This window comes from Mauremys mutica, chromosome 21, assembly GCF_020497125.1.
Source record: "Mauremys mutica isolate MM-2020 ecotype Southern chromosome 21, ASM2049712v1, whole genome shotgun sequence".
Lineage (NCBI taxonomy): Eukaryota > Metazoa > Chordata > Testudines > Geoemydidae > Mauremys > Mauremys mutica.
Window position 1 is genome coordinate 10,316,041 of NC_059092.1, and position 15,369 is coordinate 10,331,409.

The 15,369-nt window shown below is 44.2% G+C and overlaps 1 protein-coding gene across 5 annotated transcripts in view; it reads left to right on the forward strand.

Moving 5' to 3' along the window:
- Window positions 1-13,687, forward strand: part of SLC25A33 (solute carrier family 25 member 33) — a 55,693-nt gene extending 42,006 nt beyond the window's left edge. For all 5 annotated transcript variants that reach the window (XM_044996092.1, XM_044996091.1, XM_044996090.1 and 2 more), the window contains 5 exons: window positions 2,993-3,070; window positions 5,178-5,278; window positions 7,718-7,784; window positions 9,275-9,558; window positions 11,607-13,687. In XM_044996092.1, the coding sequence (XP_044852027.1) occupies window positions 2,993-3,070; window positions 5,178-5,278; window positions 7,718-7,784; window positions 9,275-9,558; window positions 11,607-11,809 (733 nt within the window). In that variant the 3' untranslated portion in view covers window positions 11,810-13,687. The remainder of the gene's footprint in view (window positions 1-2,992; window positions 3,071-5,177; window positions 5,279-7,717; window positions 7,785-9,274; window positions 9,559-11,606) is intronic.
- The last annotated feature ends 1,682 nt before the right edge of the window (window positions 13,688-15,369 follow it).

Here is a 15,369-nt window from a genome sequence, read left to right on the forward strand (position 1 = left end):
CTTTCCTTCCAAGATGAATTGCCTTCTCTACAGCTATATTGGATGAAGGAGTCTAGCGGGAGCATGGACTTGTTCAGCATTTTTCTTAGTTGTATCGTTGGAGTCACACTGTTCAGAACCTGATTCTTCATGACTAAGGCTACGTTGAGGTCACAGAAGTCATGGAATCCGTGACTTCCAGAGACCTCCATGATATTCTCTGCTTCAGCCCCAGGGGTCTCGGGACTGGAGCTGGCAGCCAGCAGCTGGGGCAGGGTTCCAGCAACAGGTGACAGCAGTGACAGGGGGCCCCCTGCAAGGTTCCCGCAACAAGCGACAGCCTCGCATGGAGGGGTGCGGAGGGGAGGGGCCCGCCTTGGGCAAGCAGCTGGGGGTGTCATTTTCTCTTTGGGAAGTATGGTCATCCTGCAGCTCCCAACCACTGTGGGTGAGAGGGGGCCCCCTTGCAGCTTCCAGCTGCCACAGGCAGAGGGGGTACCCCACAACTCCCAGCCACCACAGTGGCGGGGGAAACCATCGAGCCGCAGCAGCAAAAGTCAGACAGGTCACGGCTTCTGTGAAATTTTGTTTGTCTGTGACTTTTACTAAAAATAACCATGACAAAATCTTAGCCTCATTCATGATTGATTCTTCAGCGAAGACGCTGTATTAATAGCTTTCGCCTCAAGCAAGCCTTCTAGAGGAGGTAATGACATTTTTGGGCTCCTCTTACTGATGTCTCAATGCGCTCCAGGCTGCGGAATACTAGGGGTTTGGGCATAGACTGTCTTATTTTTATTGTTGTAGGTGGTGGCGATCCCTCCTGCTGCTGTGAACTTGAAACCTTAAAGCAGGATGAAGAGCAAAATTGTGTCTTTTGAATTAATTCCTTCCGCCCTTCTCTTCTGGAAACTACTGAGCTGGGGATGGGTGAACTAGGTGCTTTGAGGGGTATCAATAATTCCACTGAAAGGGGGAAAGCCTCCAGAGGCCTCTCTGTCAAATGGCTCCCAGGGAGTTGTGTATTGGCTATGAAAACACTGTCTGTTAAGGCTAGAAAGAAAATAAATGCCCTGGACAGACCCGGTTAAACTTGCCTGTGGAACCTTTCAGAATCGAAAATGTTCCCAGAAGGGCAAGCTGCTTGTGTGTAAACCAGATTTTGGTGAGTCACCTCAGCTGGAAGCCACAGTCGTGACTGTTAAAGTGACAAAGAACAAGCAGTCCCTGGGTCTGTTTCCTAGGAGACACTTAGCCTCTGAGTTTACACAGAATATTCGGCTCCACTTTGGGGATGCGTTTCAGAAGCTTTCTAATGAGCTTGTTTTTGGGCTCTGCGGCAAACGTTGCCAGCAGCGTTAATGACCTGGAAAGTAAACTTTGCAAAATGGGAGATTTAAACCAAAAGAACGGGCATGTGTGAAGGACCTTTAGAAGCAGGAACTGTTAGAATTTCCCCACGTTTTTCACATACAGATTTTTTTAATAGGCGGGTTGCTACCGCCTTGCAGGCCACCATACTGAAATCCAAAGCCACTCCATGGCAATATAGGTGGCTTTTGCTATGTGTGAAATATGATCCATGGATACCTACTAGGGCTCAACCATTATTTTCTTTTTTGTAAATGTCCCTTTGTTCCAAGGCTTCTTGCTTGGAATCGAACTCTCCACTAGGGATGTTGTTGAACCAAACGTGTACAAAACTTACAAGGTCCCCAGGGGGCCATCCAAATCATTTACCCTTTTTTATATTGGTGACAGCTCATCTCACCCATTTGGGTTTAAACCATGGGAGGGGAAAAATGACACTCAGATCAGTCCAAATTTTTGACCCTTGAGCAGTTTTGCCAACTCTCACTATATTTGGTGTCTGTCTTTAAAGCTCCAGCTCTTAGAGTCTAGTGATTGTGACAATCTCAGCTTTCATTTTAGAAAAATACATTTCTTGCCATCATAATTGCAAAGAAAAGCTAGAAAACGTGATTCAGGTGTAACCTAAAGGTTCAAAACCCAGAAGGCAAAGAAAATGAATCCAAACATTATTATTTTTTTAAAATCTCATGAGTTTTAAGGCAAACTTAGGCTCTGCAATATCAAACACATGATTTTTTTCAGTGCTCGGAATTGACAATACTGTAACTGCAGCGTTCTGTGCTTCCGCTTAGGAGGCCTAAACCAGAATGTGTAATGCCTGGTCAGACTAGACTCCCAGCTGCATAATAGGGGTTATGTGCTTCCCCTTGGAAGGAGGAATTTGTTCCTCCTTCTGGAAACTAGTCCTTACCCTCCCCCCATGCTCAGACCATGTGTTCTTCTTCTATCCCTCTTTGTCCCCCCCCCAAAAAATACTCTCATGGTCATCCAAAAAGTGTGTGGGGGGCAGTTCCACTATAGTCTGTATCTCCCCATTCCTCCCATTTGGGGAAAACTGCCTGGTTCTCTGATTCTCCAGGGACCGGGCTACCCCTGCATCAGTGACTCCAGACTAGGAAAGGGTCCAAAGCTCAGTCTCACTCCCACACAGCCTCCAATGCTCGTTAGCCCCCACTGGTGACCCATTTGAAGGGGGGCACCGTTTAGCAAGGCCTCTCAACCCCACACACCTTTGCTTCTCAAGGAAATCTCCACTTCCCCTCAAAAGCAACCCCCCGAAGGAACAGCTGTGAGAGAATGAACACTTTTTTTTGTCTTTCAGAACTGACTTATCTTGTGATCTCCATTAACTTTAATAACCCAGTTCCCAATAGCTTTCAAGCAACTGAGCTATTAAGCTGCTCTCATATGACACACATGCAGATTTGTCTGTAATGCCCCTAAGTTCTATTGCATTAGCTTGCTTTCTCAAGCCAATAGCTAAATCAGCCAGCTTTCTGCCAAAGAGCACAGCCTGATCGCTGATAGGTTTGGTTTTTTTAATACTGTGGTAACTTTTACCACAGTTCTCCTGATCTGTGACTGATGGTTATTGTCTACCAGGAGAGGTAGTCAGCGATCTTGCGTTTTATTTTTTTAGGTCAATTTTGGAGAAAGAAGGACCAAAGTCACTCTTCCGAGGATTGGGTCCAAACTTGGTTGGAGTGGCGCCATCAAGGTAAAAATCTTAAAGGGTTCAGTTCATATTAATAAAGTACATTTTAAGGCTGTGGCACAAAGATTGTACGATGCATATTATAAATGCTCTGTTTTTATTAAGCTAGTTTAAAAAATGCCCAAATGATTCATTTATGAACTAACTGCTGGCAAGTGATAAGCACATAGTCAGGTCTCCTGTCTACTAGAGTTCTAATTCCAGCTCTGTCACAGATGTACTCAATGATTTGGGACAAGTTGCTTAACTTCTGTATACCCATATGTGAAATGGGGCTACTGAAGCTCTTTCCTTTTGGTAAAGGAGTTGCAGATCTATGGATGAGAAGTGCCATGCAAGTGTGACCCAAATAAATATATTAAATTCAAGCCATTATTGTTGAGGTGTGCAAATCAAAGCTGAGTGTGAATTAATCTTATTTAGTACTTGCCTAGCACTTTTCAATTCCTTGTCTGTTTCCTTCTCCTTCTCCCTGGGAAACGGTGTACCAGCAGACTGAAAGCGAGTGCCTCTGTGTACAGTGCCTAAAAATCTGGCTTTTTCTGGCATTTTTATTGGTTTCTGTACATCTTGTTTCTCTCTGTGTGTATCCAGGCTGCTCCTTATGATCTTTGCTTTTCATTATCCCTTTCACACACTGTTTTCACATAACTGATCTGCAGAGAGGGAGCTTGAGATTGGTGGAGTATTGCATTGTTCTGTTAGTACAAGACAGTGCATTTTTTTTTAAATATGTAGACTGAGCCAGGTATTTAAATGAATATCAGGAATAGGTGACTTGCTGGGCATAGACTGGGAAGATAGAAATATGGGGGTGCAAAAAAATCTGCAGACTCGCATTAACACATTATTTAGCACTGCCCTGGGAGTATCTGAAAGTACTGTTTAAATATGGAGTAAGTTTCACGGCACCCCCAGGAAGATGGCATCTAGGGAAAAGGGTGCAGATTGGTTAAGCAACTTACCTAGAGTCACTCAGTGTGCTCGTGGCAGAGCTGGGGTTTGAAGCTAGCCATCCTAGCAGCTGGGAGCACGCCTCTCAAGCCTGGGCAGGGGGAGACATTCCCAGGTACAGTGTAGACGTACCCCCTGACTCCTCAGTCCTGTGCTTTGTGTGCAAGACTACACTACTTCCCATTCAGGCTTTAATTGGCCAACCTCCTGAGGCCATAGGCTCAGCCTGATGGCATTTTCTTTGTCTGTGTATGTAATGCAGTAACTGTTCCATGCTGCATCTGATCAATTGCAAAACTTCTATTTGGGGGGAAACTGGAAAACCAAAAGGGGGAAAACGAGAGAAGTTGGGAGCCCCGACTATCTGTTTAAATTAGCCACAGCTTCAAGCACCTCTGCACTGATCTACAGATAAAACTGATCAATGGCCTCCATTAACGCTTTCCAGCGTAGCAATACCTGTATTTCATCTGTGTTGATACCCTGAATGATTTATCTCCCAGACAGAAAGACCAACAAGAAAGGGGGGAGAGAATCAGGCATGCACAGAGCCCTGGCATGGGGGAAAGAATGGGGACCCTGGCATAGGGGAAATGGGGAGCACACCACATCTAGTGGAGGGGAAATTGGGGATCCTAGTTTTGGGGGATACAGGTGTACTCAGAGCCCCTGCCATGGGGGGCGTAGGAGGAATGGGGGGCAGAGCCTCTGCCAAGGTAGGAATGGGGGGGACCCTCAGAGCCCCTGGTTGCAGGGGGGAGATTGAGAGGGAGGAATGGGGGGCAGGCAGAGCCACTGGCAGTGAGGAGGTGAATGAAGGACATGGGAGTTAGAGCCCTACACTTAAGGGAGCAGTGGGGACGTTGCAGGGAGTCCCTGAAATAGCGTGGGTGGAATGGAGGAATGCAAGGAGTCCCTGATGTGCACAGTGAGCTCGGCCCACAGAAGCTATGAATTACACGAGGCCCAAGTGGCTGCACAGGCAGGTGTCCCGGTGTAGGTTGGCAGGCTGAGTCTTTGCCGACGGAAACAATGTTGTGGCCCTTCTGAGATCTACCTCGTTGGTCTGGACTATGGGAGGAAAGCAGTGACTGGTTTGAATTGCATGTCTGTAGATTATCCTCTGTAGCGAGTTCTTCTCTTCTTCCTGGCACAGGGCGGTCTACTTTGCATGCTACTCCAAAGCCAAGGAGCGATTTAATGGCATTTTTGTGCCCAACAGCAACATTGTGCACATTTGCTCAGCAGGCTCTGCAGGTATGTGATTGCATGGAGGGTGTCCCTTTGTCTCCCAGGCTGTCTTGCCATAGTACAAAGGTGCCCAGCCATTCTGCTTCCAGAAATGGGTTATCTGTGTTGATCCTACTTCAGAATCCATCACACACCATTTCCACTCCACTCCCAAGAACCTCTCTTTATAGAGGGCAATGAAGAAGTTTTATCTATCAGATCCTTAATTCTTTCAACATGCTACTCTGTATGGTGTAGGTGCCATCGAGGGCTGCCTCAAGCACATTTCCCAGCTAAAGCAGTGGAAAACGTTGGTAATGAAGCATAAAACAGGGAATGATGTTTGTATTAGTACCCTGCACAGTGGCGCCTGATCTGATTGATACCTCTGTATGCTACCATAAGACAGAAGCTGCATATTATAGTGCAGAAATGCCCGGATCTTTCTGAAAATGTTCATTCGATCTCCCTGGGTTTGTGCACCCACTGTATTGCTGGGTCTCGCCACGGAGAAGGGCATTCTTTCTAAGAAACCTTTAGCCAGCAAATGATCTCCATAAAAGATTGAGATCAGGAGAGGTGGCTGAGTTCATGAAACAATGATGTTGGGAAGGGTACCTCCTAAGGAATCAAAGTTCAGGGATTGTTGAAAATCAACTCAGCCGAACCGGAAATGTCCAGTTCTCTTCAAAACAGGGAGGCAGGAGACAACTTGGCAAGCTTCTCTACGGATTCTTAAGGAGCCCCTCTTTGCAGAACTAGAAGTTAATGTTCATGCAGAGGCTTAGTCAAAACCTTATTTCTGCAGCTCTCCACTTACACAACTGAGTGTCAGTTTCAACCAGGGAGGAATTAATTCCAAACAAGGGTTGTTTTTACCGGTTGTATAACATAGTTGTGGGAAGCTTTGACAAGGACACTTTTTCAAAGTCACCATAAAGCATTTGTGGGGGGAGAACTAGCACTCTAGAGGAGCCTGCCAGGCGAATACCCACATAAGATTTGTACATGCTGTAGTCACCCCACATAAAGAAATGCCTAACAACTGGCATACCACAGAGCATCCAATACGTCTCAAATTCTGAAGCGTACTGGATGGGTTACCCAGTGGAACAAGGAATTTAAACTGGGATTTTCAAATAAGCCTATGGGGCTTTCCAAGGGAGTTGGGCACACAACTCCCTTAGGCCTGCTCTGTCAACAGTTACACAAGTAAAACAATGTTGCTGGGGGGAGGGGGGACAGTTGTAACTATTTACTGAAATACTTACACTGGTATAGCTCCTAGTGTAGGCACAGTTATGCCAATATAAAGATGTCTTATTCTGGACTAGTTTATTCTCCTTCCCATATGGGAATAAGATTTACCAGTATAAACACTTTTGTACTGGTATAAACGCATCCCACTAGGGGGCTTGTAGTGCTAGACTATACCGGAATAGTTGAAGCAGTACAGCTAGTGTGTAGACTCCTTTGACAATACAAGTCTTAAAGAAATTTTACCCTGTGTTATAGACCAAGCACTGCAGTTCTTGAGCAATGACCAGCAATGTGTCATCATCCCTTCCACTGGGGAAAGAAACGATCTGCATGTTGTTATAATTATAAGTGCCTTTCAAATTGAGACTTAAAGATTTAAGGGGTGGGAAGAAGTGAACTTACAGTATCGAGTGAGTGTGCTAGTGCTGAAGTATATTTCATCTTGCTTATGTAGGAGCCCTTTTACTATGGAAAACTTTGCGTACCTTTCTTCTGAAAATAAGTTGGCCATTTGCAGACCAGAAGGAGGAGGATGTTTTAATGATGCTCCTGTGAACAATAAGGAAATGTGCAATTTAATGGAAATTAGCCAATCCCCAAACATAATGGTTTTCAGACCGACTATTCTTTTTAGTCTCTCTTTTTGTCCGTGTTGGGAAGGTACTTTGCTATTCTGGGAAAACTTACTGCAGGATGACTGCACCAGCTTACTCAGACCTGTGTCACCAAACTGCCCATTAAAAACCATTCTCAAATTATCTCAAGCGTGGATGGGTTCAGTTAAGGAGATGGCTCAACAGCACCACCTAGAGTCTTGGACTATCTGATATGGATGATTTGTTCATGGATTTCCCTGCATCTCTAAGGACAAGTTAATAAATTATTCTAAAATCCATCAGTAAATATTAAATCTCATAGAAGGCTGTTTACAGTAACATGGGCTACATAATCATACCATTCCTTAATGCTTCACAAAGTCCTATGGTAGAGAGAATGAATACCTCACAAGGGGAACTTGCTTTGATTCTGTAGCAATGTGTTGGTTCCAAACCGACTACCTCCCTCCCTACACTTCCTGTTCTAAAATCTAAATAGAAACTCGCCTATGGGACTACAGAGCATTAAAGCTTAACAATTGTCATGGTTATTGCAGCAACCAATCCCTCTTAATTAACGCTGTTTTTTTGTTTTGTTTCTCTCTTTCAGCTTTTGTCACAAATTCCCTGATGAACCCCATATGGATGGTGAAAACCAGAATGCAGCTGGAACGGAAGTAAGTGACTGAGAGAAACTGCTCCCATCTTAGTTAAGAGGGGCTACAAAACACACATTCTTGCCCCACCATCTGTGGCCCTGGCATCCCTGGTTCCTGTTCCCTGTCCCATTCAACCCCTATATCCTTTAAGTCACCATCCGGTTAGATGACCAGGGTACAGCTTAAGCCTATCAGTGTTGTACCTTCATTGGACAAGAGGGGTCACTACTGAGGAGGGGAAGGATGGTCCAGTTGGTGCTAGCTTGGGACTCAAGACCCACATTCAGTTCCCAGCTCCACCCCAGACTTCCTGTGTGGCCTTGGACAAGTCACTTAGTCTTTCTCTCTGCCTCAGTTCCCCATTTTCCCCACCTCACACACAGTGGTGGTGTTGAACCTAAATACATGAAAGATCGTGAGGATACTTTGGTAATGGGGGTCACACAGGTCACACAAGTACCAAAGTGAGAGACTCAGGCAGGACTCAACGAGGGAAAGGTCAGGACTGAGGATCTGCGTCCCCTATATGACAATACAAGGCACTAACGTGGGCTCTAAATCATACAGAAGTGGGTTTTATATTCTCTTCGGCTAGTTCAATAATGCAGGACCCTCCGTAACTGCCCGTTAGCTACGTTCTGAACAATGTAAAGTTTTTTAAACTCCTATAATCGAGGCTGTTTAATTTCATAGAACACTATAATGGCAAGAAAAGGGTCCCCTTTGGCTCCCCTTCAGTACCATATTACTCTCAACCATATGTCCTAGAGAGAAGGATAGTCTTATGTAAAAATTTATAGTAATAGCTTCAGTCACTAGTGGAAAGCTATGAGGGATTATACCACAGCGAGAGCTCTGCTATAGTTAAGGTTACATTAATAATGTGACTCTTTAAAATGGCCATTTTTTTTCCTGGGGATATGTTGGATGATCAGAAAGATCCTTAAAATACCGAGATTACTCACCAAGAAGTACTTGAAAATATGTTGGTTTATGCAGCTTATAAATGATTTAAAAAGCCAAACTCCAGTAAGTCACTAGGTGGCACCTTTGAACTAAATGCTGCTTGTTACCTGAAGAATCATTCCAGGTACAGACCTTTGTCTCTGGCCCTGCCACAACTAGACAGGAAGGAAATTGCTAGTTCAATAAAAAGCAATACTCCTTCCATAGTGCTGTTATTAAAGCACTAAACTATGACAGGGGAGCCAGGACTGGAGCTGGAAAGATTAGCACAAGCATGTATTAGCTAATTGGAAAAGCCACATGTGCACACTTAGCATTACAGTCCAGCTACTGGCATTTGAAATGTGACTACAATGCCAAAAGCAATGAAAGGAACATTACAAGTCTCTGCACGGCATTCCTAGAAAATTCCGGCAGCTACACTTAGCAGAGAGCCATTCTTGTTTCTCCTGGGTCACTTTTCATTTGTAATGTCTGTGCAGTTTTTTGAACCTCTGAGTTTTTTGCCTTGTTCTAACCCTGTTTTAATTTGCTCCCTTTAGAGTCAGGGGTTCAAAGCCGATGAATGCTTTGCAGTGTGCTAGATACGTTTACCAGACAGAAGGGGTCCGTGGTTTTTACAGAGGCTTGACGGCCTCCTATGCTGGGATTTCGGAGACCATTATCTGCTTTGCTATTTATGAAAGTTTAAAGAAGCACCTGAAGGATGTCCAGCTGTCCCCTTCCCCTACTAATGGGACCAAGAGGAACTCCACAAACTTTTTTGGACTGATGTTTGCTGCTGCTGTTTCTAAGGGCTGTGCCTCCTGTATTGCTTATCCGCATGGTATGTTAAACTCTCCATTTACCAGCGCAGTAGAACAGCTGTTGATTTTAGTCTGTATCAATCTATGGCTGACAGTGCTGTAATAGTCTTATTAATCTGGATGTCTACAGATGCTATGTTACTTCAGTGACTGTCTGTCCACCCAGATCTTCAGCATTGTTCCCATTACTCCTTGCTGGCTAAACAGCTAATTGCTGTGACTTCCTGAAGGAGGGTTGCTACAGAAAGCTAACTCTTCTCCCTCCCTTCCCGCTTCTCACTAGTAGCCTCTTCCAGCTCCTCACAGGTCTTTGGAGCATGAGTGTGTTTGTTTCATTTGTATTACCTCCAGTCATTTATGCTGCACTCAAAGTGAGCTAAGTGTTTTCCAGAACAAGCAGGCTATTGTTTCTGTCCTGAAGAGATGCAATGAGGGAGAAAGGGCTGGGGAATGACAAGGTTGTGGCATTTTGGATTATGCATATTGTCATGCTTAAATAGGTGCCCATCCCACCTCTTGTAGGCAGCTCAGCAGAGGGGTTTAGCAGGGATTTGGCCAAGCCATCACTCTCCCCTCAGACAATGAAAATTGCTGGGCATTCCACACCGAAGGGGTAGCATAGAGAAAGCTGCTGAAGTGAGAGATGGAAACAGGGCAATGAGGCTGGCTCTGAAATGCCAATGATTCTCTTTTCCTTATCCAGCAGTATTTCTTTACTCCACTGTACGCTGTGCTTTATGGAAAAATCAGTCCGATTCCCTGCATGCCTCTCTGCCAACTTCTCTCCTTCCTTTTAAAATCAAAGTCCTAAATACTGGCTGTTAACATGGCTTGAATTCTTAGTCTGATACCCTTAGATGCTACCATGAAAATGCCACTCTGGGCTTACACCTCATTTTCGGCACTAACTTTTAGGCAATAGATCACATCACAAATGGAAAAGAGCGGGGGAGAAAAGACCATGAAATCTGATTCACCAAACCCTTGACTAATTCTATTCCAGGCCTTCCTCTTCCTTTTTAAATTGTCCTCGGTACCTTGTTTAATGGATGCAGCTACATACAGATTTCATAATGCCATCAATGCTCTGAATCTATAAGAAGCTTTTCTCTACCATAACTCTTCAGGCAGATTATATGGGGCCAGATTTTCATTGCAACTGTACAGAGACCGTTTTTGACTTCCATCATACCTGAACAGTATATAAATTTATGTGCAAATGAAAAAAATCTAGGGTGACTTGGCCAAAGAGAGCCTGCCTCTTGGAGAAGGCGTGTTTTGATTTATACAAATTACAAGTGGCTTCTCTCTAAGGCAGTAGGTGCTGCTGCCATAAAGCTAAACAGCCCACACACCATGCAGATCTCCCCTCACCATCTGATTCCTCTCTCTCCGGAGCTGCCTGCCACAGCAGCCCACACAAATTGATGCACCTTGCAAGGTGTTCTGAAGTTCAATGGACCCCAGCGATTTTGGAGCAGAGGAGGAAGTTTGTTTCAGAGTTCCGGGCACCTCACAGAAAGCACTGTACTGCCAGCCACCTCTCTTGTTCCATCAGTTGGAATCCAGCCCAAGTGCATCTGTTGATCACCGCTATGGCCTTGAACAACACCGTCGCTGTGCCAAATCAAAAGTGGCTTCCCTCCGTTTCATGGTAAATGCCACCAAGCCCCAGCACGCCCCATACGCCAGTTTGAGGGGAGCACAGACCTACTTAACTGTGTACCCTCTTTCCAAAGCACAGTGTGAGGAATGTGAGCAGAAACAGAGGAGGTGGTCAGCTGAGTAACAGCCCTCATAAGCAAGCCATCCCTTTACTGTGCAGTTTGGTGTTTACATGGAAGTGGAAAACCAATTTTAACTTCCCGCCTTGCCTTGCAAGCAGTGCCTACTGGACTCCAGGGTTTGTAAGTGTAGGTGAACGGATTATCCAACAGGCATCTCCCTTGTCCAGGGTAAGGTTCTGATTGCCCTGAGCTATGCAGACTCTTTCCTAACCTGTAAGTGTTTCTGGGCTGAGGGATTTGACTGGAGACACTAACCTAGTGCTCTGTTTGTTCCCCCCCAGAGGTCATACGGACAAGACTGCGAGAGGAAGGCACAAAATACAAGACTTTCTTTCAGACGGCTCGTCTGGTAGCACGTGAGGAAGGCTACATGGCTTTCTATAGAGGACTCTTTGCGCAGCTCATCAGGCAGATACCAAACACAGCCATTGTGTTGTCCACCTATGAGTTAATTGTGTACGTGTTGGAAGACCGCACTAAGTAGCAGAGCCAGGGAGCATCCTCTGGAAAATAAAAACTGACATTGAGCAAATAGCCATTAAGAGACTGATACAGGTGATGAAGATGGAGAATAGCTATGAGTCTCTGATCACCTGTTGGACACTTTTCCTTTTGGATTCATGCTTTCTGGAAGGTTTCAACTCATTAACGTTAATAGTTAATTATAACTTTTTAACTTAAGGAGAGATGATTCAGAATTAAACTGCTACTAAATTAAATCATGCTATTTAATTTATGTATGTTTTTGGTTGTCCTTTTCTTTAAGCACAGGTATATGTGGTATATATGTACCTGTGCTATTTGAGATACCCCTTGGATTGATAGTCATTAAAACTGTATTGAAGTGGGAGAGGAACTGGTTTGGAGTCTGAAACTGAGACCTCCTACTACTGGTGTCACAAAATACCATCTTCCAGGAGTCCTGAGACCTTTCAGTGTGGTTCATGGGTGTAATATTCATCACCCATGTGAGCTTTCAGAATGAGATCCTGAGCACAGTGAGGCAGCTTTGTAACAAGCAACTTGACCAGTATAAAATGTTCATGCCGGAATCTCCTGGATATGCCACTATATTGGAAGACATTCCTGTAAAGGTTAAGCAAAATAGCTTCCTTGAGAGAAACTTAAACCATACTTGGGAGGGCACCTAATGTTTGCATCATTTAAATCTTCTTGAATCTATTACTGTCCTCATCTCCAGTGGTGACTTCTTTTCTGAATGGCATGGGGGGAATCAGAACAAATTCTTCAAGGTATGAAGCCAACTCCAGAGCTCCACTTTCTGGTGCAATATCTAGGAGCTAAACAGGTTTAATTGGCCATCAATAATTATTAATCTGACTTGCCCCTGAGGAACAATAACTTGGTGATTGGAATGCAATCATGCACATCTTACCTCCTCATAACCCTTGCTACCTCACTGGGCTAAGTAAAAACCATATAAAGTTATATAATGAGACTTAAGGAAACCATTTATAAAGTTAAAAATGGAGAGAGACAGATCTCCTACTCCAGTACAACCTATTGGACTGCTCTCACCCCACTTCATGTAGGTTCAGTAATCTCCTGTGCTCCAAAGAGACCAGATTGAATGGTTCCTCCCCCACCACTTGGGTCATCTTTCACCACTAGTCAATGACATAGCTCCTGCCTCTCAATTTCAAACTACACATCCTGCATAGCTCTAATCCTTTCATGGGGCTATTGAAATGTGCGTATACTTAAGCAGTCATTTATATTGTAGCACCGAGTGGCCTAGATATCACTGTCCAGGTATAATTGCTGGGTGTTTCTGGATAATTTTGAGGGGACGTAAAGGGTTACATTTGGTTTTGCCTTTTTGACTGGTCACTGTGTTCTTGTACCCATTAGTGTAATTTGCTTTGACAGCTGAGACAAATGCTGCAGTGCAAGAGAGATCATCTTCTGTCTTTTTCTACAGCTGAACTGAACAACTGAGCTGCTTGTGATTTCAGCAGGTGTTGAATTCTTGGGCATATCCAGTGTTTACTTTTCTACCTTCACCAAGAAGCAAACTCAGACTTGGGAGGGTGTTACAAATTGTTAGGAAAAAGCCCATGAGTGAGGCTAGGGCTCTAGAATCCTGTCTGCTTGTAAAAAGCTAATGAGAATAAGCATGATGGTTAGAAATGTGATTACTGACCCACTCTGTATCTAACAAAATGCCATCTGGATGCTAACAGTTAAGCCCCCATTGAGGACAATTGCAGAGGTAGGAGGAAAGTGAAGCATATGTACCCTACAGATGAGGCCCAATGTGACTATAAAAGAATTTATTCAATCCTGTGGAGGCTCATTGGAAAGGAGAGAATGTAACATTTGTTTGAATTTAAAATAAAAATTGAAAGAGTTGAATAAACTAGAAATTGTGAAAGGACTCTTAAAATAGTTTTGCTTCTTGTCTCTCTTTAAAACCTTTGTGGGAATCAAAACTGTTAGCTCTGAAACCAAAAGATTTTTTGCTGCTTATTCCTTCAAAACTTGAACCTGAGATCTGCTTTCTTAAACTGTTCCTGTTTTTCATGTACATTGGCTCACTTTTACAGCATTAGTCAAGTGTCGGCTGCTGGTGCCTCCCTTTTAGAAAAAGGGAAATTAGTGGTTTGCTTGAAAGGCTCAAAACTTGAGATTATAAAGGGGGGAGGTTTAAAAATATCTAAGCCTGTTCAATAAGGTGTGTTGGATTTTTTACTAATGACCCTGGCAAATAATTTGATGGGGACTGAACATACTATAGTGACAGCTGTTGGAAGATGAATTCAAGTTTAATGTATTCCCTCCCCTTTACACTAAAATCCAAAAAGTTCAATAAAAGTCTAAGCCCCTAATCCTGTAAAGATTTAGACACATTTACTGTCAGGCTTTGTGAGTAGTCTCGCACTGTTTGGGCAATGAAAATATACTAGTCGATGTCACTTGTGTTTCACTTCCAGGTTCTTGCTTCCTAGCACCATGTTGCAAATACTGGGTAATATCCTGGCCCCATTGAAGTCAGTGGCAAAACTCCCACTGACAACAGTGAGGCCAGGATTTCACCCATTGTAGAATGGTTAAAACAAGCTGTACAGGGGTTCAGGATGCCAGTTTCTGTAAGTCTAATTTTTGTGGTAGCTCTGATGGAACTGATAGGGACTGTTTGGGGTCTGAGGGGTCCAGCTACAGGTGAGAGGATGGATCATGGCTCCTCACGAGGCTGTTGGCATGAGTGGTTAGATATTACGGTAGTGCCTAGAGGAAGTGGTCAGTCTTCACTTGTCATTTCTTTTTCCTCTGACTTTGAAGATTTTTAGTCTTTATTCACTCCATTCTCTTTTCCCCTTTTCTTTTATGTTCTGCCTTATCCCCATCTGTCTTTGTGGTCCTGCTTCATTTGTAGTAAGTACTCACATGGAAGCAGCCTTGCTTCATAATTATGAAGCAGGAATGTATTTCTTGTACAGTTGAAAAAGGAGGCAGAAATTATAAGCGACTTGACCAATACCAGAAGAAGGGAGTGTGTCAGAGCTATGATTAGAATACCGGTGTCTCAGCCAAATTTTCTGATTGTCCATTGGTTCTGGGTGCCCAGTTTTTGAAACAGCTTGGTCTTTGGTTATCAAAATTGCTCACACCTGGAATTTCATTTGATATCTGTGGGAACTGTAGGTACTTAGCACCTCTGGAAAATTAGGCCCAATATGGGTGTCCAGAAGTTGAGAAACATAAAACTAGTGCCGGTTTCTTAAAAGCAGCCCCTCTTGTCTATCCTAGGCTGCACCTCTCTATTGAACTGACCCTCTTTAGAGCTAAAGGCACAACATTTGCTCAGCCAAAGAGCTGTCCCACTTGCAGCCAGCCAGAAGCAGCAGCCCAGGTGCCACTTGCCTTTCACAGCCGTAAACTGGGCTGAAGTACTGAGACAGACTGCTGGGCAATAGCAGTTTGGGGAGAGGGGAGGGGGAAGGAAACAAGCCTGCCTGTATCAGAAGGCCCCTCTCTGAGCCTGAGAGGAGGAAGCACTAAATCCAGGGTTCAAGTAAAGGC